Below are 23889 nucleotides of genomic sequence, written 5' to 3'. Positions count from 1 at the left end.
TGGCTGCAAAGAAATCATCTTACCAGGAAAAATAACTTATCCAAGGACCCAGTGGGTTTATGAACCCCAGCTTGACAACCACAGTTCTCATCTACCATTCCTCGATGATATTGCACAAGATGTTTCCAATATAGATCATTTACCTCCTACTTTTGTGTAGAGCATATAGACTGGAACGACAAACACACAGGTCTGAGGTCGGCAGAGGGACAAAGTGCAAACTGCAAAGATAGATGAGCTTTATTTTAATATACTCTTTCAGTGCAATTAACTTTGATTTAAGAAAACAGTAGTATTTGTAGCACTAATGCAGTATAATCTAAGTGTGTAATGTCAACATGGTGTTGTGAACGTCATCTAAAGGACAGCTAAAATAGGTTTATTGTTTCGCAACAGAGTAACTGTACTCATCTAAATGAGTCAGAAATTACAATTTTATGCTCCTTTCTAAATTGCCTTTTTGCCTTAGGTCATAATTTTTTCCGAACACGTTCTCTATCCTCCAGAGATCCTGTGTGGAAACTTCCAGAAGGACAACCAATTCTAAGCGTCATGACTGGTTTCCACCAGACATGATGCTTAGAACTGAGACCAAAACAGTTCAGTCTTGGTTTCATCAGACGAGAGAATCTTGTTTTTCACAGTCAGAGTCCTTTGGGTGCTCCCTTCTCCCCTGATTGCTCATTTTAGTCGGGCAGCCAGCTCTAGGAAGAGTCCTGGTTGTTCTGAACCTCTTCCATTTAAGAATCATGGAGGCCTCTGTGCTGTTGGGAACCTTCACTGCAGCAGAAATGTTTTTGTAGCCTTCTCCAGATCTGTGCCTTGACACAATCCTGTCTCTGAGCTCTGCAGACAGTTAATTCCACCTCATGGCTTTGATGTTGCTCTGGTGTGCATTGTCAGCTGTGAGACCATACATAGACAATTGTGTGCCTTTCCAAATCACGTCCAATCAATAAAATTTACTCCAATCCAGATGCGGAAATTAGAAAAATGGGAGGCACCTGAGCAATTTCAAGTGTCATAGTAAAGTGTTTGAATACTTTTGTCAATGTGATATTTCAGTTTTTCCTTCTTAATCAATCTGCAAAATATTCTAAAATTCTGGTTTCACTTTCATCACTGAGTGCAGGTTGATCATAGAAATTGAATTTTTTATTTTAGCATAAGCCTGCAACATAACAAAATGAAAAAAGAATTGTATTGCAAAATGTATTTAAAGAAAATTTGTGTCTGATGAAACTGTGATAAATGTATTATTTCATTTAACCACAGAATATAACATGTTTATTTCTAAACAGTAAAAAAAAAAATATAACAACTATTTCTTTTAATTGTAAAAAGACTTTTATTACATTCTTAAATCCACATATTGTATCACCATTGTGCAATAACACTTTACTGTGTTAAAACCTCTTGGGCTTTATATCCATGACATATCATAAATTATTTCTTATTAAAATCTATATTGATTTAATAATAATAATCTTAAAATAGAGTGAAAATATCATAAACAGAAGGATCATGACAAAAGAGAAACTTTTAGGGAGACATCTTTAAAAATGCTCTTTAAAAAAAATAGAATTACATCTCTCCAAGACAAAAAGGACACTAAACTGATGAGAAAAAAACCCCAAACAGTACATATAAGGATAAAAATTAAGAAACAAAAAGATCACAACAAAACCAACACAAGATTCAGAGATTATAATCCATCATTTATATTTACTTTACTATATTTACTTTTTTTTATATCCTATTTCATCTATTACTCAAACTTGAAAAAGTCTTGCAATAATGATATTAGACAGGGGTAAAATCTTTGATACTTCTGTAATCAAACATTCACAAGAACATGTACTGTACACAGTGATCAAGGTTTTAAGGTCTTCTATGTTGGTGCAAGGTGTCTTGCTAGCTAGACTAACTGCAGACACTGTAGGACAGAGAGCCCAGCTATCTCCCTGAGTAACTCTAAACGGAAATATAAGTGCAGATCTTCAGTACTGCCCCCTGGACAGATTCTAGGCCTGCAAAAGTACACTGAATCTTTTGAAACCAGCATATATAACATTCTCTGACTTAAACACACAAAGTATTGCACTTTGTTACAATCTGTAAGTATCATCTGGACATGTCAGCTGGTAGCCGACCTGCTTCGTAGTTGGCTGTGTATTTGGTACGTTATATTCTATATAACATTATTTTGCTGTGCTGTGAGGTTGACTGTGCTGGAGTGCTTATGAAAATATTAACTGTAATACATGGCAACAAAGGCCCAACACATTGAGAACAATGGGAAAGACATTATTGCACAATCCCACCATGCCACTGTCTTGTGTACACAGTAAAAGGGGTAATACCCCTTCATACTGTGTGAGATAACTTGATTTCTATTGGGAAAAGCACTGTCCCAGCAGTGCAAAGCAAACCCGGCAAGAATATTAAATAAAGCTAGATATCCAACACCGGTCATGTGATTGTCTTAAATGCTTTAGAAATAATTATGAGGCAGTACATTTCTAAGATTAAAACTCCTCTTTTCTCGTAGCTTCTTCAGTATACTGATAAGACAATGTAGTTTTACAGAAACACAATATGTTGCCCTACTTTGAAGATAAAGGTTTCATCTGAACACACCTTCCTGCACCTCCAGAGAGTTTACTTCAGATAGATCTGTATCTATGTAGGGCTTCCTGGGCCTTAAGGCTTGAACTGTTCTCATATGACAGAAAAGCAGTCAGTATAAGTAGATCTAGTATTTCTGTTTGCTTTTGTCTTCTGTCCAGTTTTAAGAGCAAAATGTTTTTTTCTTTTAAGGATAGTTTGGTCATCACTGGCCTTCAAATTTCACCACTAATTGTTATATTCTTAACGAGGCTCTCTAGTATGAATGCAGATATTCTAACTCAGGGGGGTAGCTGATGGCTCTGTCAACCCTTTTCTGTGCCATATAGTGTTTGAAGAGGGTGAGGTAGTAAGGGAGTGGGGAATAAGGAACAGAGGATTTAATTCTCCAATCAGAACATCTTGGCTGCTTGGCAGCACAATCTTGCCCGACCCCAAAGCAGTGAGAGCTGAGACAGACAGTGAATCCCTCTAAGTGAGGTCTAAGGAGCTTAAATAACACCACCACCCACCTCTCCACTCTCTATTCTTTGCCCCTAATTCAACCATGTAGGTGTTGATGTAGTTAACCGTCACATTTCAACATTATACATTTTTTTTTTTTCAGTACACCCAAAGACACTCTTCTTCGGAGGGGGCTGTGGTGTGACAGTTCCAGATGCTCCTCCACCGGAGCACATAACCCCACAGTGGTTGGCTGCCCAGCACCTTGTTCATACAACTTGTTTACAGTAGGAGGGTGTATCTCTGACTGGTTTAAGGTTAAGTTTCACAGATGGCAGGCTGAGTGTGAACACGTAAAATCTTGTGCTAAGAGTTCATTTTGGATTTAGGACTCATAAGTGCTAATTATCCACTAGATTTACGTTTCAATGACAACAATCTTTTCATCACAGAACCCAAAAGTATGAGCAGGCAGTTATCTGTTTGAGAGACCTGAGCACAAACACAACCCTCCTCCTCCTCGCTCTATGAATTCACAATTGCTCTTATCTTACATGATAATATAGGTGTTAATATAGACATATGTATATGTAAAAAAGGAACATTTGAAAATACTTTCACAATACCTCTGTGATTCTCTCACTCTCACTCTCTAAGTGGCATTTGTAAAGGGAAAAGGTATTAGGACTGAGGTCATTGATTGCATCAAAAAAAAAAAAAAAAAGAAAGAGCTCACATCAGTGTCTGAGGGTGTGCTCGTAAAAATACCTACAAAGATCAGCATAAGCGCTATGTTTTGTGCTCTGTGTGCAAGCGTTTGTAGGTGCATGGCGGCAGACACTGAATGTTTGCCCATGATTCACACAGTTTAAAAACCCTGTCTGATTGTGAGTTTGATCATGGTCCCTTTAAACAGTTTGTTCATATGTTCCAAAACTGCAAAATATGGGCACTACCAAAAAATGTTTGATGAAACAATAAACTGTTACTAGACTGACAACTCACACAGGCATCGTTACTGCAAACCTCCACAATGTGAGTGAGGATTTTAAGTATGTACATTCTATTACAAGCCTAGGGCTGTGCTGAACGGTAAAGGGAAAAGGGGGTACATTCAAAAATAGCTTACAGGAACTGTGAAAATGCTAAAAGTCAAATTTATATTATAAAGGAATTCAACTTGATAAGAGGTTTAAGGTCTCCACATAGAAAAATATGTAGGCTTCTATTTATTCTTTTCTTTAACTCCCTAAAAAAAAAGAGGTAACATGCACTGAGCACCTAGCAGGAGTTCCTGTGGTGTTAGGTTGAAGCTGAAAGCACTGCCTTGCAGGGCAGTGTAAGCTACTCCACAAGGTTGGGAGTTCAGAGGTGAGAGGAGTGTGTCCTAAAGTGTAGCGTGCAGGATTGTCATTGAGCTGCTGGTTGATTTTGCCTCAGCTGGTTGCCACATTTTAAAAAAATCTCCCCCCTCCCTAAACCTCAGTGTTTCTATTTGAATCAAGCTACCGTATTTAGCTACGAGGTGCTAGCCCTCTGTGGAGTCAGGGAAGGTGATTTCACTGCCAAAAACCTCCCTATACAGAGCAGGAAAGGTATATGCTGTCTCAGGGTGAACCAGACGGAAAAACTCCAGTTTGTCGATGTGAAGGTTGCAAATGGACTTCATTATAGGAAGCTTCGATACCATCTAGATAGGACATATAGAAAAGGGGGAGTAAAACATTATTAGACTGATGAATTAATCAGTAGGTTAACAAACCATCATAACAGTAATTTTGACCAAATTGGCACAGTAGTACAGCAGGATGTGTACCTTAGCTAGTTTGTCTTCTGACGCTCCCTCTTTTTGTAGACACCGCTGCAGAGCCATGTAGACTTTGTCCTGCAGCTTCTGTACCTTCTGGACATCTGTGAGCCAGGGTCGGTCTGAAGGAAATAATAGTGACAAGACGGTGTCATTAGTGTTGTCATGACACCGCATCAATATTTACAATGTAGTGTCTAGAAGCAGAATACGAAATGCTTGGACTGATACATGAGTTGTGCTATGAACCTTTGGCAGATGAATGACTAGCTTATACATTTTTCGACTTGATGTCTTTGATTTTCTTTAAGGCAGCTTGTTGGCTTCACAATGCAATGTTAATTAGTTTGCAGAGATATTAAACCTGTTTGAGATGAGTGAGCTTTTTGAAGTCAAATGTCAAAGTTATGCTTCTGACATTCTTAACTGACAAGCCATGTTGTTCCAATTTTCATTTCATGGTTTGGAAAATTGCGAACAGTAATCTATATTATTTACATCTATTGTGCTATAACATTCCAAAGGATGGGTATGACTGTTTAGGGAGTCTCTTTAGTCACGTATATAATTATCCTATCATTTCTCAAATGTGAGTAAATAAATGGGGTTACATAGTCAAAATATGTCAATGAACCAGTTTGAAAGAGCAGGAATGATGCTTTGTCATTTTTAGGGCCTCCCTGTGTCATTATGTTTCCCTGTGATATAAGAAGCCTATAGCTGGCAAACTAATAACAGACAACTAATAGCATCTAATCACAATTGTAATTACCTAAGTTGAGTGTTTAACATGTGCTACAACCTTTCCTGGATAACATTTATGATAAACTGCCTCTGTCTGCCAGGAAAGAGCTTTACACCTGTGAAATGTGTGAACTACACTGGCATCTACAGGTTTATTTCACCACTCTAGTTTAAGTGTAAGTGCTACACTGAGTGGGGATCTAGCCCTTTGCAAGGCTGATACAGAACTTAAGATAAGATTAATCTATTTAGTTAAAGAATTACCTGGTGAGAGCAGCACAGCAGCACTGAAAAGAGCCATCTCTTCCTCTGACATCTGTATACGGCTCAGGCTTTTAGCCAAGTCAAACACTGCGTTCACAAGGTCATCACAGCCTAAGTAGAGAGAAGAGAGAAAAATAAAGATCATCAAAACAGAAACTCATTGACCTGATCTGACCTGAACTGATCCCCTGTTCATCCTTTTATCACATTTATACATTTGTGTCCCATGAGAGAAAGCTAGACAGTGAAACTCTTAACTCACCAAGAGCTTTGAAAAGCTGAGCAGTGGCAAACTTTCCATCAAAGAGCAATGTATTGTTGATGGGGTTGTAGGCCCGACACATACGGATCAGAAGAACATCCATGCAGCCTGTGGACACATGCAAAAAAGAAGAAAGCTTAGCAGCATATTCATGTTGACATAGTTGCTGTGCCGATGCTTTAAGACATAAAGCCCACACTCTTAAAATCTTTGCTAAATATTTAACTAGGCTGTTTACATCAGGTCCTCTGACAGGCACATAGTGCATTTGAGAACTGACTGAAAGTTTTGATGTGTAAGACAAATTTGCTATGACTAAATGTAAAGGAACAGTACAATCTGATTTAACTTTGGATCCCTATATATGGTCTACTTTGTAAAAAACATCTCAGCACTGCTGCATGTTTCAGGAAGCAGCTATAACCAGTAATGCTGGTTGAATCTGCACTGTCACGATTATATACAGTAAAAGTTTAATGACAAGATAATTATATATAATTTACTGAGAAAATGAGGGGAAACATCACCTGAGCAACTGCAGATATGATTGATGTAATCAAGGTTCACATTGCATTTTGTCATGAAGTCATAACCGATGTAGGAAACCTTTGTACATGTGCATACTGGTCATTGTTAATCAAGCAGCTTTTGTATTGCCAATTTTGATTGAGTGCTGATGTTTTGACATATTAATGTGTGATGTGTTTCAATATTGATAACTAGCAATGATTTACAAACCTGTAATCTTTCTCTACCCTTCTGGTAATAGTCTATGGGTGTGGAAACTTTCCTTCCTTCAGACATTTCTGGCTGCAACACCTAATTAGTTTAATTAAATACTTTCTGAGAAACATGTTGTGTATGTGCCCTTGTTTCTTTCATCTTCATAAAAATGAGGAAGAAGAATACCTTGGCTACCTGTCAGAACCTTTTATCTAATGTTTGGACTGACCTGGATTACACAGAAAACCATAAAGAACTTAATTTCCATACATTCCATACAAGAAGTAGATCAGGTTTTCATGATTCTTTACAGTATGACAATCACAGATGCTGCGTGATTCAAACAAGCCATGCACCCCTTCAAGTCACTCTGCACACAGGTGGTATTTGGACTCCGTGAACTCAGCTACCACTTGAGGGTAGCATACTGTTCATATGACAACGGCTATCTTTGTCATAGCTGAAGTTTGTAAACTAATGAACATACACACAGCAGGCTGGCTGTCTTGTAAAAACAGCACCTGACTGTTATGTGGCTAAACACAACGTGAAGAGCTGAGTTTTAGCACACAGGCGGTGTGCAAACTCGTGTCATGCTCTGACCTGCTTTGAGAAGGATAATCTGATCGTTCTGACACAGGTCCATGAAGCCAGAGATGCGCTTGGCAAACTCTACCACATACTGGATGGCATTGGTGATGTGAATGGCACATTGTTGCCACATCACCTCAGCTGACTGAAAGAGAAAACAAGAGACAGAAAGGTTTTTATGAGAAATAAAACACCTTAGGGGCAAGTAGACACGATAACCCTAAGTGACAACAGGGATTTTCTAGTTGTGTGATCAGATTTTAAGCTAAATAAGTGTTGGCCTACACAATGTTTGACATTTCTTTAAAGTTTTCTGTTGATATATATACAAGGTTAAAAACTGAAACCATTCCTCTCTGAACCTTGTACAAATAAATAACAGGGCATGATGAGCCAAACTTAAGTACCAAACTTAACTGTTAGATAGTTGTTTATAGTTTTAAACTGTAATGAGCAGTTCATAATACATTTTGCTCAAACTAATTTCAAACTTCAAGGTAGATGGTGGAGATTTTCAACAGATTTCCTGATATAGATGAGGTTCTACTGTCAAATGCTTGTAAGTGGATATCAAAATGTCTGGTATATACCTTGGTCTGGTATGAGCGTGTCTCCTCTGGGCTATACAAAGTCCATGCCATTCTCTTCAGCTCCTCTGTGCTGTACTGGCTCGTCTCAATATGGGACTTGACCACACTCTGAGTTATACGCTCTAAACAGGAGCAAACATTTGTCATTTCTCTAGAAAGGTCACCTCTTAACTTCTTCTATGACAACACTAAAGATAGATAGATAGATAGATAGATAGATAGATAGATAGATAGATAGATAGATAGATAGATAGATAGATAGATGTTGCAGTTAAACTATGTCTTTTCAAACACAATAGTAAGTTATGTCTTTTCACCTTTATAGTTATTGGTAAATTTTAAATTGATTTAAGGTTTAATGTTTCCTGGACCTATACTGACCTATCTCAAGAAGGGAGCAGCCCCCAGGCAGTGGGTTGAGGATAGCATGTGAGAAGAGTCCAGAGTCATGCAACAGCTGGTACTCATGCTTGATGCTGTGGTTGCCGTCTACAAAGTCCAAGTTGGTCTGTTCTGGTGAACTCTGAGAGGATGAGCTACTGCCTGCACTGCCGCCCAGCATGTCCAGGTTACAGTACTCTCCACCTGCATCCTCTGGGGTCAGTGGCAGGTCAAAAAGCAGGCCTTCCGGCAGCGTGGTAATGTCGTCCAGATCGCTGAGTGCAGTGCTGGAGCCTCTTCTGTAGGGACGGTTGAGGTCGGTCATGTCGTTATTCTCCTCATGGGCACTGATGCCTGCACACTCTTGGGACTGCTGGTGTTTCTGAACCTCTGCATACAGACTGTCACGCTGTTTTTTGGACATCCGACCAAACTTCACCGCTGCAACAAGACGATGTAAGGACATAAATTAAACATTCAAGAAGGTATGGTCTCAGTCAAATGAGGTTATATATGACTCATTCATTGCAATAAGCAAAAAGCAGGAGATGGAAACTCTCAGTTAATTAGATCTAGATCAACCTGAACTCACCATCACGGCTCATGCCCAGAGCGAGACACTTCTGCAACCTACAGTGCTGACAGCGGTTGCGGTTGGTCCGGTCAATTAGACAGTTCCTCTGTCGAGAGCAGGAGTACATTGCGTTGTTCTGCTGGCTGCGTCGGAAGAAGCCCTACAGACAAAGAGACACACAATGTGAGCATCCAACACAGCATCTATTGCATGTTGTAGATAATAAACAAGAGGCTTTTCTTAGACTGAGTACATTAAAGCTCTGTTTTAATGTAAAGCTATTTCATAGCTCACCTTGCAGCCTTCACAGGTGATGACACCATAGTGAATCCCTGATGATTTGTCCCCACAGATTTTACAGGGAATCACCTCTATTTGAGCTGGAGAGAGACAAGAATGAGGGAAAAAGATCAGTGAAATACTAAAATACATTTCAATAGATATGGTACCTAAAACAATAGTTTAATTATGCCATTGAAAAACACAAATAAATCGATAAATGGACATGTATTTAATGAGAAAAAAAATTTATTAAATGATCTTTGCTGTCAATCATAATAACAGTCATAAAACTGTTTTTCTTTTATTTGGTACAATGATCTAGATCTGCAGACATTAGCCAACTAATCAGTAAGTAATCAGTAATTCAATTATTTTGAAAATCAATTAATCTTTTGAGTAGTTTTTCCAGCAAACATGCAGTGTAAGGATTTGGTGCTTTTCTCTGTTCAACATCAATGTAAATTGAATGTTTTGGCGTTTTGAACTGTTGGTCAAATACAACATTTAAAGACGTCACCTTGGGTTCTGGGAAACTGTGATGGATTTTTTCCCCTGACATTTTATGCACAAAACAACTAATCTTTAATTGAGAAATGAATCTTGAGATTCATTCATATTAAAAATAATGGTTCAATGTGTAGCTGCTCCACAACCTTACAATGATACACAGCATGAGAGGAGATTTTATCTGCTGTCATTCTTCAGCAACATCCAGCAATATGAACATGTATAGGAAACCCATCCCACAGGTATGTAATAAGGAAACAAATATTTGGATATTTGCCAAAAGCACTACGCTAAAGAAGCTTTTTTTGTGCGTGTGTGTGTCAGTTACAGGAGGATTCAACATTTACTTTTTAGGCCTATTGTGCTGACAGCTATTGTCAATAAAACACCTCAGCCATATGAAATCAATATTTACTTTAGAAAACTATGATTTTTTTTTTTACTCAAACTGAACTCACACAAGACAACCATCACCTTACATGTGATGCGATATGGTACAAGTGGATTTCTCTTACAAGAATTCAGGTTATTTCATGAGTCAAATTTGTCATCTGTGCAGTGCAAGTTTTGAAGCTGGAGCTAATAATAATGATACATTTGTGATAATGTTACAGCAGTACAAAGAAAAGTGTCAATAACACAAAGGAAACTGTGTATACATTATGCACCTTGTGTTCTTTGGGGAAGCCTGAGCCTTCTTACTCAGGAACAGCCTGTTCTTTTCGTTATGTTGTTTATCTAAGTAGCTGGGCCTCCTCAAGCCCAGAATAGCAGGTCAATTGCATTAGCTGAGGCCCGGGGTTATAAAGTTTCACGTCTCTCTCTCTGTCTCTCGCTCTGCCACTCCTTGTCCAGGATGAACAAAATGTTATCAGGTTAACAAGACCATACTGCTGTGCTGAACCTTCCAAGCCCCACAATTGTAACCCACAAAACAACTGTTGCCCACTGTTACTGTGAGGACTGTGTGCAAGATTTGATTTGGCTAGGGCTGCGGGGTGTGCCAAACAATCCCTAAAGCACTTCTGTTGGATCACACAGGGTATTAGGTAACCTGTAAATCGCTGTGAAGGCTTTAACCGGCCTTCGCAGCTCTTCACAGAAAATTGCTGTTTTCTAAAGGCTTTTTTAATAAACTGCTCACAATCAACCAAACATGAGTCACTCAGCGTGGGGAGGGACATGCGTCACGCGCTGAGGCAAAATGAAAGAGGTTAGTGACTGATATTACCCTGAAAATCATGACTCGAGACGACAATCTGTCTACATATTCCCTCTAAAGACACTTTCTGTGCAGTGTAGGTGACATATTTGAGTTGAATTCCTGACGGTAAGCGAATTGCAACTGACGGATATAAATAAATAAAGGGCAATGGAAAAAAAAAGTCCCTTTCTCCATTGCTCCCTTTATCGCTCCCCCTCCAGAGCCTCACCCCCGCCCTTCAGCCTGTTATATAACCACCGTCTGGCCGCATTCCATGAACACACTCATTCAAAGGTGGTTGTCTTGGCAACGGTGTGACGAACCTCCCTCACCCTCCTGTGCTCTCATTGGCTGCTGAGCGAGAGGGCTTTGTCTGTGACTCGCCGCCTCACCTGCCAGTCAGCTGAGCGGCACAGCCAGGCCCAGAGAGCAGGAGCTGCTCCACTGACACAGTTTCCCATTCAATGAAGGGGGAGGCGCTAGTGGCGGTAGCCTCACAACACAAGGAACACAATCTGGTTTCTTGCAAGTCTTAAGTTGGAACCAAATGTTACTCAGACTGTAAGTAAAAGGGGGGGGGGGGGGGGGGGGGGGGGTGGAGGCCTCCTTTTGGTTTGAAATGAAAACAGTGGAAGGTTTGATTACTGAAAGATGGATGATCAGTTGAAACTGACAGGGTCTACCTACCCCACAACGTCTGGAAATATTTTCAAAAACATCTAGTACAGTATGCTGCGGCAGGAGGGAACAGACGTAGCTAATAGTAGCTCTCAACTTGTTGCAGCATGTCAAGTATTTGAGTGAAATTTCAGCTGTGTTTGAGCTAGACCATAAATCTATTTTTACTCTGCTGCAGTTGGCTGCCCAGAGATTCCTTCTGCTGTTCTGGTCCATTAGAAAATAAATGTTGCACCAATCACAACATTGAACTTACATATACACTGTTTAGTGTAAATAACAGTGTGTATTAGCAGCTGTTACACTGGTCTCAGATAGTGACAACAGTCTACTCTGTGAGCATTTCAGTAATTATAAGTCGTCTTCTCGTGCAGAACTGATGCTAAAGTGAGGATAAATACACGCTATCACAATGCATTGCAGAAAATCATCTTTTTACATTGAAGGTTTGCGTTTGTCTGATTTTAAAGTCCTTTCTGTGTCAGTCAGTCAGTGTGTTGGTGTGTCAGTGATTGTTGGTCAGCACTTTTCCTCATCAGTGCCATAAACCCTCGGCTAGGGAGACTTTGCCCTCTCATCCCAGCTAATCAAATAGAGTCCAAGGTCCTATTTATCTTGTGCTTTACATATACCTGACATACTGTATACCTAACCTACATTTGAGAGGGCCTCTGGGGGCTCTATGGGAGGAATGACATATACGGTGTGTTGTGCAACATAATACAAGGCTTTGTACATTCAGAGTTGGCAGTTATTTTATCAAATATACAGCCGTGTCCTGTGTCTGCCATTTTCTCTTTTCACCTATCTCCAAATTCCTGGCTTCAACTACCACCTGTTTTCTATACAGCTACTGTATGTGGACAAAAATGACAGTTTTTCTCCTCCTCTAATCCCACTGACCTACCTACCCAACAAGGATCGTATAATATGGCCTGACATTAACCCCTAACTCTTTAAAAATGCACTGCAGGTTTAGGTAATTACTCAGCAGATGCAGTAGTGTAATGAGGGGTATCCTTGTACACAGAGGCCCATATCGTGCATCACTCTTAACTCAACTTGTTGCTGTAGCCACGTTCCTGTGTTATTTACCGCAGTAAATTAAAACTGAATAGGAATTTTTTTTGTGTGTGTATGTTCTAAGAAATGTTTCAGCTATATTTGCACTGACTGTAACTGCAAGCCAGCAAGGTCATGGTATGTACATTATGTACAAAGTGGCAAATAAGAGACACACACATGGCTACAGAAAATGTAATTCATTTAACATTCATTTAACCTTTCCTTGTGACCTGAATTACTGAAATACTTTCTGCGATACAGTCTTGAAGAAGAAAATATTTTTTGTATTTGTGTCTGCACACGTCCCAAACTGGAGGTTGGCAGTATAGCTGTCAGCCCAACCAGGTAAAGATACTTTTTTTTCACTTTTCATATTTCCTTTTCTTTTTTGTTGCATTCCTTTAGTTTTATGCTATGAATTATCCACTGATAAACTATATGTTAAATGAGCGACTTGATCTAAAACTATACTGTGAAAACAATTTACTCATCTCATGAGTAAGGTTTACAAATACATACAGAACTTACACCTTTTCCCATTGGACCTATAATTAATATTCACATGCTTAACCACAGTGCTACGCCTGCCAAGAACTGCAGCCTTGCACTCCATGTCTGTGTAATCCCTGCCCATTGATTAGAAAAGATAAGGTGCATGCGCTTGATCACGCTGTATGTGCAGCGCCAAGTCCAAACCCAAGAGGTCCTCTGCCGCACAAGGAAAACCAGACTGAGGAATTCATTTCTCAGCATGTAATTCTGCTTTCTGCTCCAAACCACAGGAACAAATTTAGGACCATGCTGCTGCAATCACAGTCGCCTTGACTTAAAATCTCTTTATGTCTGTTTAGATGTCACTTTTCCTTATGCATGCTTGGAAAATAGATATGACCTATCAAAATGACTTTGCCTCAAGATACAACTAAACCTAAACAAATGTTACAGAGCAAAATATTGTTATTAAGTAATCACTGTTTGCCTTACTGGGCTGCAAAATGAAATGTAGTCATAAGACTCAAAATGGCACGGATCCATGCTAACATTTCGACATTTTGCTTGCATACCAACATACAGGCTGGGTGAAGAGTTAAAGCTTTAGATAAGAGGAGTGGAATCTCAGCATGCAGTTGTCAGAGAGAAAGGGCACCTTGACACATACTGTAGCTCACTGTGAACTTCCCCAAGGCTGCACACTCAACAGATAGTGGCTTTGAGCTTCAGCTCAGCACAGCAGTATCCTGGGAGAGCAGAGAGTGGGCCTTTTATCTTTACTGCTACTGTACCTTTGATCCTTGGCTAACTGAGCTCCAACACAGTCTTATGTGTCTTCAGATGTGCACACCATCAGTGCACTGAGGCATAAAAACTAAGGGTGCTTTATTGAAGTTTGTTTATTTTATTGTGTTGCATCGTACCTACCCAAACTGCAACAGTTGCCAAGAATAAATCAGGGCTAAACAAGTACAACGGCACTGTTAATTGCATCTGGAGGTGACATAAGAAAAATCTAAACACTGCTTGTGACCTTCACACTCTAGCATGTCTTGTTTTTTTTCCCTTTAAATAGTAAATTCAGCTGAAAACTGACTATTACATTTTTTTGTGTTGTATATTTACAGAATATGACTGACAAGCCATCCTTGACTGAAGAGACATACACTCTAGTTGATGTAAGTAACCTTAGCTGACAGAGGAAATCGAGCTTAACTCACCCCTGCTGTGCTTCATGGTTAAATGTGGGCTTGCTGTGCCCATATCCTGCTTGTTACAGTATGGCTTTGACATCATAACACCACAAAAACAAATTATTTATGTCTGGTAATTCTTATCAGTAAAAATAAACGTGACTTTTTAAAGTAGATTTCATAAATGTAATCTCTGTCACAAAACTTCATGTAAAAGTGATGTTTATGTTGTAGCTGAAAGTCATAAAAGGCAGCAGGCAGCTTAAGATTCACTGAAATCAGGATTTTCCAGTGCAGCTCATGTCTACAGTATCCTATAAGGGAACAATCACCACTGACAACTGATTTAAATTATCAACATTGTCTCATCAGTAATGACGACAGACCATGCCCTCCACCCTCCCTCGCACACACACTCTCACACGTAAGCACGTACACACACACACACACACACACACACACACACACACACACGCTGTAATCCTCAATGACAGAACTAGGTCAATGGAGCACCTCCTATCTCTGCCTCTACCACCCCTCGCCCCTCCGCACTGGCCGCCATACTGCTGATGCTGAAAACAAAAACACGTTGAATTAACTAACAGTAACAGTACTACAGCACTGCAAAACGAGCTGTCAGTGCTTTCAGCCACTTTCAAACACTTAAGAGAGAACAACTTCAGAATGCCCTCAATAATATTGTAAAACTAGTGTTTGGGTCACACATAAGTAACTCAAAATTCTGATAAAATACAGTAAAAGAAAATGTGAATTCAAGGGAACTGGATATTTCTCCAACCTAAGTACTCCCTACCGACAGATATGCGTGCGGGCTGACAGCCCCTGGATCACTCCGCTCCCTCCCTCCCTTCCCTGTCTCTTACATAAGTGGAGTCGCTTACCGGCGAAATAAAGTAACCACAGCTGCAACGCATTCCCCTCGTCACAGGCGAAAATAAATAACTGCACAAAACCCTTGCAGTTTATACAAATAACCTGAACACACTCATGCCTAAACCTGTGCGTAATGAAATGTATCTGCGCTATTATTAAAATAATCCACTTTTAAATATTATGTCATGTGTCTATTGAGATTCAACATTGTGTAAACAACTTTTTAGGTCCACAAGGTGACGTATTTATTATTATTTTTTTACATAGGCTAGAACCTAGAAAAAAGATTTGTATTTTCCTCCTAAGCGGTCTTGTGTTTATTCCAGTGCGCGTACGCAGACTACGCACTTCCAGAGTTCCGTCATTACAGTAAACTGCAGCTCAAAAGTTATCATTTACAAACACCACACATTTCTGGCTGCTTCAAAATACGTTGCAACGAATGCGATCATTTCCTTAAACTCACCTCTCATGTCGGCGGTGCAGTCTAGCCAACTCTTCGAGTCATACAACTCCAAATGGACAAGAAGCCAAGAAACAGTGAGAGCGACGCGCACTTATTTGCCCCAAACCGGAGCAGCTGAAAACTGTCACAACAACAAATCCTCATATGGGTTTTCTAACCTCTCCTTCGCTTGCGCCGACCTTAAAAAAAAATATATATTGTTTTAAAAACAACAAGCGTGTTTCTCTGTTATCGACTCTCTGCCCGCTCCGCGCAGTCTCAGACGTGCCGCCGTGTTGGACCCCTGCAGGATATGAAGGCAGCTCTTTCCTCGCCTCCTCGGCTCCTTCCTGCTCCGCGGCTCGATGTAACCTAGTTTCGGCGCGTGGACTACACATGATCCTCACCCCGCCTCGTGCCCCGTGAGGCGAGGCGCGCGCGCGCGCGCGCGAGCTGCGACGCCCTCCGCGCGCTTTAAGGAGGCTCTCGCGTGCGTGGGAAAGTGTGGCAGTGTGTCAGCTCAGAGGGAGAGACACGCGGCGTGGGAACTGTTTAATAACAAACTAACAGTGTTTTATTTCCGGGCGGGCCCAGGCCCCTCTGCTTTAATAAGCAGCGATAATAAGTCATGAGCGAAATGAAGCGTCTTTATTTTCTAGATAAGCTTCATAAGTATGAAAAGGGCGACGGTCCCAATGGAAAGCCCAGTTGATTTGATTGACAGTTTATAAATATTTAAAAGGCCATGTCGGTGTTTACAAACACTTTAGAGGTATAATCCAGCTCGCAGCTTCAATCAAGTTTTCCTTTTGTTTTTTGTAAATTATAGTGATGCAAGTGGAAGTTCACAGTACACAAGCCGAGTAACTTATCTTCCTGGAGCAAGATTTAGTCACATATGTGACAAATGTGATCACATAAGGGAGGCAGCATGCTTTTTACAATCCAAAAAGCTATATGGTTGCTTAATAGTAGTCAGGGTAATGGAAAAGTATATTGTATTGACTTAGACTTCCACCTTTATGGTAACATAACACTGTACAGTTTGTATTATAATTACTTTAATTACATTTAATTGGTTGCATGGATGCAAATGATATTTCCTTAAGAAGCACAGATAATCACAAAAAGTGCATTTTGATTTTTCAAATGTTACCCACCGCGGTGGTTTCAGTATTATCACTTTTTAAATACTGAAGACACAAAGACACAGTTTTCTGTCACTGTCAATAGATATGAAGCATGGACACTGGGATGTAAGGGGTGGGCCTGCTTCTGTGTATACACAGACCAACAACGGACCAAAGTTCTAGCCCATAACTCTACAAACAACACAGGTACCGTTTCTCCATATTAAGTAACAATTACTAAATTATTACTGGTAAGCTAAATTTGTTCTGGTGCTTATTTCTTGTGAATGAAATGGCTATTGTGTCCTCAGTTTTATTTTGCTAACTAACTCTGCATTATATCACTGGATTACCAAACACTAATCTTGGTAGAGGAATGAAATGTGACCATGCTGTTGTGCTGTGCTGTGTTTTTTTTTTCATTTGCTATCTATCTATCTATCTATCTATCTATCTATCTATCTATCTATCTATCTATCTATCTATCTATCTATCTATCTATCTATCTGTCTATCTTCACCAGGTTCATCTTCATTCCAGTTGTTTCCTTTTGAAATGTGAGTGTGAATAAGAGGAAGAGAGCAGACACGCCCTGTGCCAGAGAATAGCTTGTGACCAAAACCATTAATAACAATGCCGATGAAATCAATTGATTTGCAGGCGTGGGGTAAGATGACGAATGTATCATGTAACTTAGGCACAGTTATGAAATGAGGAGAAGAGAGAGATTATGGTTAAGTAGGTTAGTAGAGCAACACACAACTTTCACACCCCTCCCTCGCTCGTCTTTCTGGTGTGCATGCGTGGTGAGTCTCTCCCTGTGTTTCTGTCCTTTTCCGCTGTGAACGCTTTTGTCCTGAATCATTCCTAAGTCAAAACTCATATGTTTACACACAGTCTCTCAGCACCACCTTGCTTTATGGTCCTACCTCTCTCTATTGTTCCTCCTCATGTTTGTGGATGTGTTATCTAGCTTATACTTTTCTATAGTTTCTTAAACTTGTGGGATTGCTCAAAAAAAAAAAAAAAGAAAAAGAAAAAAAAAACTGAAAGAAAGAAAGATTTCAGCATAAATGCAAAGCAATAATGCATTGCTTTTCCTGAATGCACAGTTTAAAAACACAATGCTGGGAAAATGCAGTATTGCTGTGGCTGTAAACTTCCTCTTCCTCCCATTTAGGTGGTTTGTCAGTCCGATGGTTTCCTTCCTGATCCGCATCTGCCATCTTTCTCGGGTTATATTATGTCCCTCAGCATGTCCCCCTGCCGCCATGAAGCAGTCACACATCCATCCGGTGTTCGCCTGCAACATCACTGACCTCCTAACCCTGAATCTTACGTAACCATGGCAATACCCAAATTAGAACATGGAGCATGGAAAGAAGGAGGTGCTTAGTGCTTCACACACAGGCACGTAGCTCCCAACCAGATTTCCAGATTAAGGGAGATGGAATGAACGCGTCTGTCTGGATGTGTGCATGTTTGAGTGTGTGTGTACGTTTGTACTCTGCGTGTACTGGTCAGACATAAACTAAAAAAAGAAATCAAAACACCTCCACCTCTAAAGCAGAGGCAGTGACAGTTGGAAGTGTTTTATGCATGTTCAAAGTGCGGCGCATGAATGCAATGACAATTTAATGGCTTAAACTGGCCTCTGTGCCACAGCGCATAAAGCCCAGTATTCTGAGAGGATTATTTTAGGATCCAAGCTCTGGCTTCCATAATCCTCTCTTCTCTCCTCTCCCTCATCCTGCTAAACCCTCTCTCTTCTCCCCTTTCAAATGCCCTCTAATCTCTCCCACTTCGTCTCTGTGTGTGGCTGTAATCTGGTTTGTACCTATCTTTCACCTGCACCGGGTTCACATCAATAGGTCAGTGTGCCAAACTACAGGGTGCCTCTTCCTTCATCTCCTGTTCCCTTGGACATAATCGTTCCTAACCCTACCATAACCCGAGGGATGCCCTCTCTGGCGTTTGATTGGTGCTTGAAGGCCAATGGCAGTGCTGATGTCTTCAGACAGAGTTCACAGTGCAGACCTTGAAAAGAGCAGTTGACAAAATAATCTTTCCACAAGGTTTACTTAGTAGCTCTTCTGAAGATCACACAAAATCTTCGGCAGCTGTCCAGTTGTCATGGAACCGCCCTTGTTTTTCCTGGAGCTGTTCTCTCAAATGGACAGTTATTTATTTATTTATTGACAGGCTGTGATTTAAAAAAAAATTATTATTTTTTTTATTCAAGGTCCAGTTACACACTTTTCTGGCATTTCCAACTGCATCACATAGTCCTCGTCAGCAGTTCAAACATCAACAACTTACTGGCAACTGAGCAACCTCACTCTGCTGATGAGGACTGTGTGGTAAAGCTTCACAACCAGCAAGTGCTGTGAGACGATTGTCGGATGCTGTTTCCATGTTCGGGAAAGCTGTATGGCTCACATTTTTACACTGTATTTAAAATGTGGCTACACACCATAATTACTGCCGCTGATGTCTCAATGGCAAGCCCTGAGATCTCCAGTTACAGGACTTGTAATCTGAGTTGGTGTCACTTCAGTGACTGATTTTGTTTGCCACCGTCTCTCATTCATCCAGCTGCTGACAACAAAGAGTCTGCAGCCGCGTCATGTCAGCGAACAGGCTCAAATGGCAACACGAATATGCTGATGTTTTAGTATATTGTTCACCAGCTCACTTAAGTTTGTTACCATGCTAATGCTTGATAATTATGAAACTAGATGAAAAGTCAGAGGATCAATAAAGACATTAAAATTCTTCCCAAGGGGAACATGAACATCTGCACCAAATTGCACAGCAATGGTGGCACCGGAGGAAAAAGCGAAGGGTTGTCAAATCAGTAGGATTCATCATCTGGTGACAATGAATGTTTGGAAAAAAAAATTCATCTGACATTTGTTGAGGCATTTTACTCTGAACCAAAGTGATGGACTTATCCACAAACTGACATCCATTGAGCCACAGTGCCAGCTTGGCAAAAAACTGCAGCGGTATACAGAAGCTCTTTTGCTCCTGCTTAAGTGATTTTGTAGACGACTGCTCTTATTTAAAATAACCTTTAGACTGAAACTGCATTAATGCTGCTGCTCCTGTATTTTGCTGCTTACCTAAAACCCTCATCAGCCGGAGTTAGGCCTGTGGCAAGATAAACTATATGTAACATGGGTAGCATGCCTCTAATGAGCTAAACAAACAAACAACAAACTGGAATGCCCTTCATGTCACTTTTGACTTGGTATTTGTCCGCCCTCAGCAGCTGTTGATACCAGATATGGCTGAAGTTATTGCCCTGAGGTGTGCATTAGCTCCACATCCTGTCATCGGGAATCAAGCTGTTTATTTGGTCTTGATGGGAAATATTTAAACGATAGGCATCCAATTAAAGCTGACATTTACCATGGTGTATCTGTCCGCGCTGCTTCCGCATGCAGTGTTTGTCCTGTTGTCTGTCAATATTGCTCTGCCTTCATCTCGATAATATTGAATCTGACAGTCATGACAGGAAGGAGCGACCACAGGCTTTTGCAGAGTTGTGACATGGGTTTGATAAAAGGATAGAGAAATAAACATGAATTTAGACAGCCTTATAGATAATACTGGGTCCCAGAAGAGATTATAGCAGAGATTATGTCTATGAGATAAAAACCAGATCTTAGAGGAATATTAAATAAGAATGGATCTGGACCAGGGATGGCAGCCCACTGGCACTCATATTTATCTTATCAGGATGATATTTCTGAGCCAGGTTCAGATGAGATTCAGTGTGACACACAGGCAAAACTGCTGTGTTTCTACCTTGTGACAACTGACACAGTCACAGCATTTTATATTGTTGACTCGAAACTTCATTATGAGTAAGTCCCTTCATTTCCTCTGTCATCTTTGAATAACCATGATCACATACAAGGAGCCAAAGGCTGGTTGAAGGACTGGAAGTTCATTACCTCCTCTTTCACCCCCCACATCTGCTATTATTTTTCCCACCCTTCCCTTCATTGGTAATTAAGTGCAAATCCTCTCCACATGTGGTTACTTCTATGGTTCTATGGCTTGGTTCTATGAGAACGAATGAAAAAATATGTTTACTAAACGGGAAAAACTGGGCTTTGTCATCACCATCCAATATCTGTGCATGTCTGCACATGCCTTTGTGTGTGTCCATTGTCTGAGGCATCACATACCATCCATACAAGTATTTTCAGATCAATAGGCTCAAGAGCGTTCCGCAATATTTGTAAAATATTATCAAACGCGGCACTCTAAGGGACCTAAAATGGTCCAAGACTTTTACTTGACAGACTCAGGTATTATGATGTCTTTTGAGGAGTTGAGCTTTAAATTTGGCCTCAACAGGAAACATTTTTTCAAGTACCTTCAGCTTAGAAGCTTTGTTAAAGCAAATCATAATAATTTACTTACCAGACCCCCACATTCATCCTTGGAGGAAATTATGATAAAGGACAGTTTAAGAAAAGGGACCATATCAGAAGTATACAGGTTGCTGACATCTTATTCATCAGAAAATGCACAGTATAAGTTGATACATGGAAGGAAGACTTGCAATTAGAAGTTTCGGATGGGGATTGGAAAGCAGCCTGTGCTAAGGCTCACACTATGTCCATAAATACACATCTTAAACTTATACAGTACAAATGGTTAATGCGGACATATGTGACACCGATAGATTTAAATAGATACAATAAAAATATACCAGATGTATGCACAAAATGTATGGAATCCAGAGGAACTTTGTTTCACTGCATTCGGCAATGCAGAAAGATTAAAATATTCTGGGAAGAGGTAAGAGCTATAGCCGAGAAGATTATTTCAAAACCAATCTTGCTGGACCCTAAACTTTTTTTGTTGGGCTTATACCCAGAGAAACATAACTATAGTAGGAATGAGCGGACATTTATAGACCTCAGCTTGCTTTATGCTAAGAAATGTGTTGCATTGTTGTGGAAAAAGATTTATAGACCAAGTACTACTCAATGGATAAGACAGATGTTAGCAAGCCTTCCATTAGAGAGAATAATTTACATATTAAAGGCTAAATGGCATGTATTTGAGAACATATGGAGCCCTTTCATCAACTACATTAAGGACTTGGATTTAACAGACGAAGAAGTGGATGACTAGTCTTTGTGGACAATGCAGATTCCAATCTTGAAAGATTTATATAGTTTTTTCTATATATGCGTTTTAATTTGCTCTGATTACAAACAATAATTGATTGTATATAGATTACCATTTTCTTTAATAGGAGGAGCATTCCTGTTCTGAGCGTTATGTTTTGTTTTGTTTTGTTTCTTCTTTTGTCTATAAGTAAATGCAGCGATCTTACAGTATGGAAGTTGAATGAAGCTATACAAATGTAAAGGCTGTATATCAAGTGTTAAAAACTGAAAATAAAAAAATATATATATATTATCAAATGCAATCCGTCACTCAGTTGTCTCTGTTGCTTTACACATTTTTTTCACATCTCCTCTGCTGAATTTCCTCCACAAACCAGTTTACCAAGGCCAGTCTCAGTTTCAACAGCAGAAAGGAGAAAAGAGAGATGCCTGAATGAAGGTGGGCAACAATCAGAAAAATATGTCAGCTGTGCATACAATTGGGTTATAGGGCCTCAGTGTTGTGTGTGTGAGTCTGTGTGCATGCTACAGTGTGGAAATTCATTGCAGACTCTCAGAAAAAAGGAAGACGTTTACATGCGTGAACATGAGCATGACCTGGTGTGGGTTCATTTTAACAGTCTGTTTCTTGCTCTGGAAAACGGAAAAAATGTGCGCTGTTCAGGACTCGCAAACCAAGCAGAACTTGACCAGTTAAAGCTAAAAACTGACTTCAATAACGATACTGAAGTGGAAGCGATATCTCTCCTTACATCACAGAACTGTGCTCTGTTCCATTAAGGATCTGATATTGTCGGTTTGCATTTATCTTGCAATTTACTGGACACTTGTGGCGGTCACAGGCTACTGTCTCTGGAAGCTGGCCCAACTACCAGCCGTACCATCTATCATTTCTGTCATGGCCATATCACTTGACCCTCGCATAAACGAGGATTCAGGAAAGTATAACACTAGTCTCAGTCAGAGTCAGGCAACCCTGTATACGCTTCCTATACAAGTAGTGAAGGGCCCCGCCTCCCCCACAAACAAAGCTGAACTATCCTTCTGGTCACAAAAACAGAAAAAAAAAAAAAAAACACCATGAGAGTGAATTCGGTAACAACAATAGCAAATAACATTAAGTTGATGTGTTTGCAGGTCATCTCTCTAACTGTCTGTGTATACAACTATTTATTATGTTTGAGGAGTGCCAACAGGGTTTATGAACTGCAGCTTGGGAAAGTTAACACGTGTACATCTGTCCATATGTGCATGTACCAAATAGGCTGTTTATGTTTTAATTGCATAGCCAAAGCTAAGTGTAAAATATTGTCAGGACTGAACTAATTACGAGGCAGCAGAATTATATTTTGTACAGTTTCTTATTTATGTCAATGTTGATATGAACTTAGACTTAGCATAGAAATTATTCTATACAATAAATATTGTTTGTTTATACCTCATTCTGTTCTGCATGCCTCTATTTATTCTTAGACTGACGGATGGAGCAAACTAAAGGAGGCAGGACTGTAGTGGGAGCACTGGGTGTCAGGTGTGGCTGTGTGGCAATGGCAAATGGTTTACATGGCTCACAGGTCAGGCGGGAAGGCCCCTTACCAGAATTTTTCTTTGGGTGCCAGGGAGGTCAGGAAAGGCTCTGGTCTGTGACATCTTCCTGTTTCTGTTAATCGAGGTGTAGCGTTCTCGGTGCAACACCTGCAGTAAGTTTGAAAGGTTTGCGACAGCTTACAAAAAAATACAGGATTCTGCGTCGTCACTGGAGAGTGTAGTTGGTTGTTCGCTTCTCTATCTGTAAAAGTCACCACACGCCACTGATCCTGTTCATTGTTTTTCCA

The 23889-nt window shown here is 40.1% G+C and overlaps 1 protein-coding gene across 1 annotated transcript; it reads right to left on the bottom strand.

Moving 5' to 3' along the window:
• Nucleotides 1-1324: 1324 nt before the first annotated feature.
• Nucleotides 1325-16142, bottom strand: rorca (RAR-related orphan receptor C a). Its single transcript, XM_071487592.1, has 10 exons — nucleotides 15790-16142; nucleotides 9303-9388; nucleotides 9027-9168; nucleotides 8435-8875; nucleotides 8054-8175; nucleotides 7476-7608; nucleotides 6150-6257; nucleotides 5888-5998; nucleotides 4889-5001; nucleotides 1325-4762 (listed from the first exon to the last, which is right to left on the bottom strand). The coding sequence occupies exons 1-10, from the start codon at nucleotides 15794-15796 to the stop codon at nucleotides 4601-4603; spliced, it is 1425 nt and encodes a 474-aa protein (XP_071343693.1). The 5' UTR covers nucleotides 15797-16142; the 3' UTR covers nucleotides 1325-4600.
• Between the last annotated feature and the right edge of the window lie 7747 nt (nucleotides 16143-23889).

The sequence above is a fragment of the Trachinotus anak genome, unplaced genomic scaffold (genome assembly GCF_046630095.1).
Source record: "Trachinotus anak isolate AG129_WGS33_773 ecotype Australia unplaced genomic scaffold, CSIRO_AGI_Tana_v1 ptg000010l, whole genome shotgun sequence".
NCBI classification, from domain to species: domain Eukaryota; kingdom Metazoa; phylum Chordata; class Actinopteri; order Carangiformes; family Carangidae; genus Trachinotus; species Trachinotus anak.
Note: the sequence above shows the minus strand (reverse complement) of the source record. Positions and strands in the feature narration are given on the sequence as shown.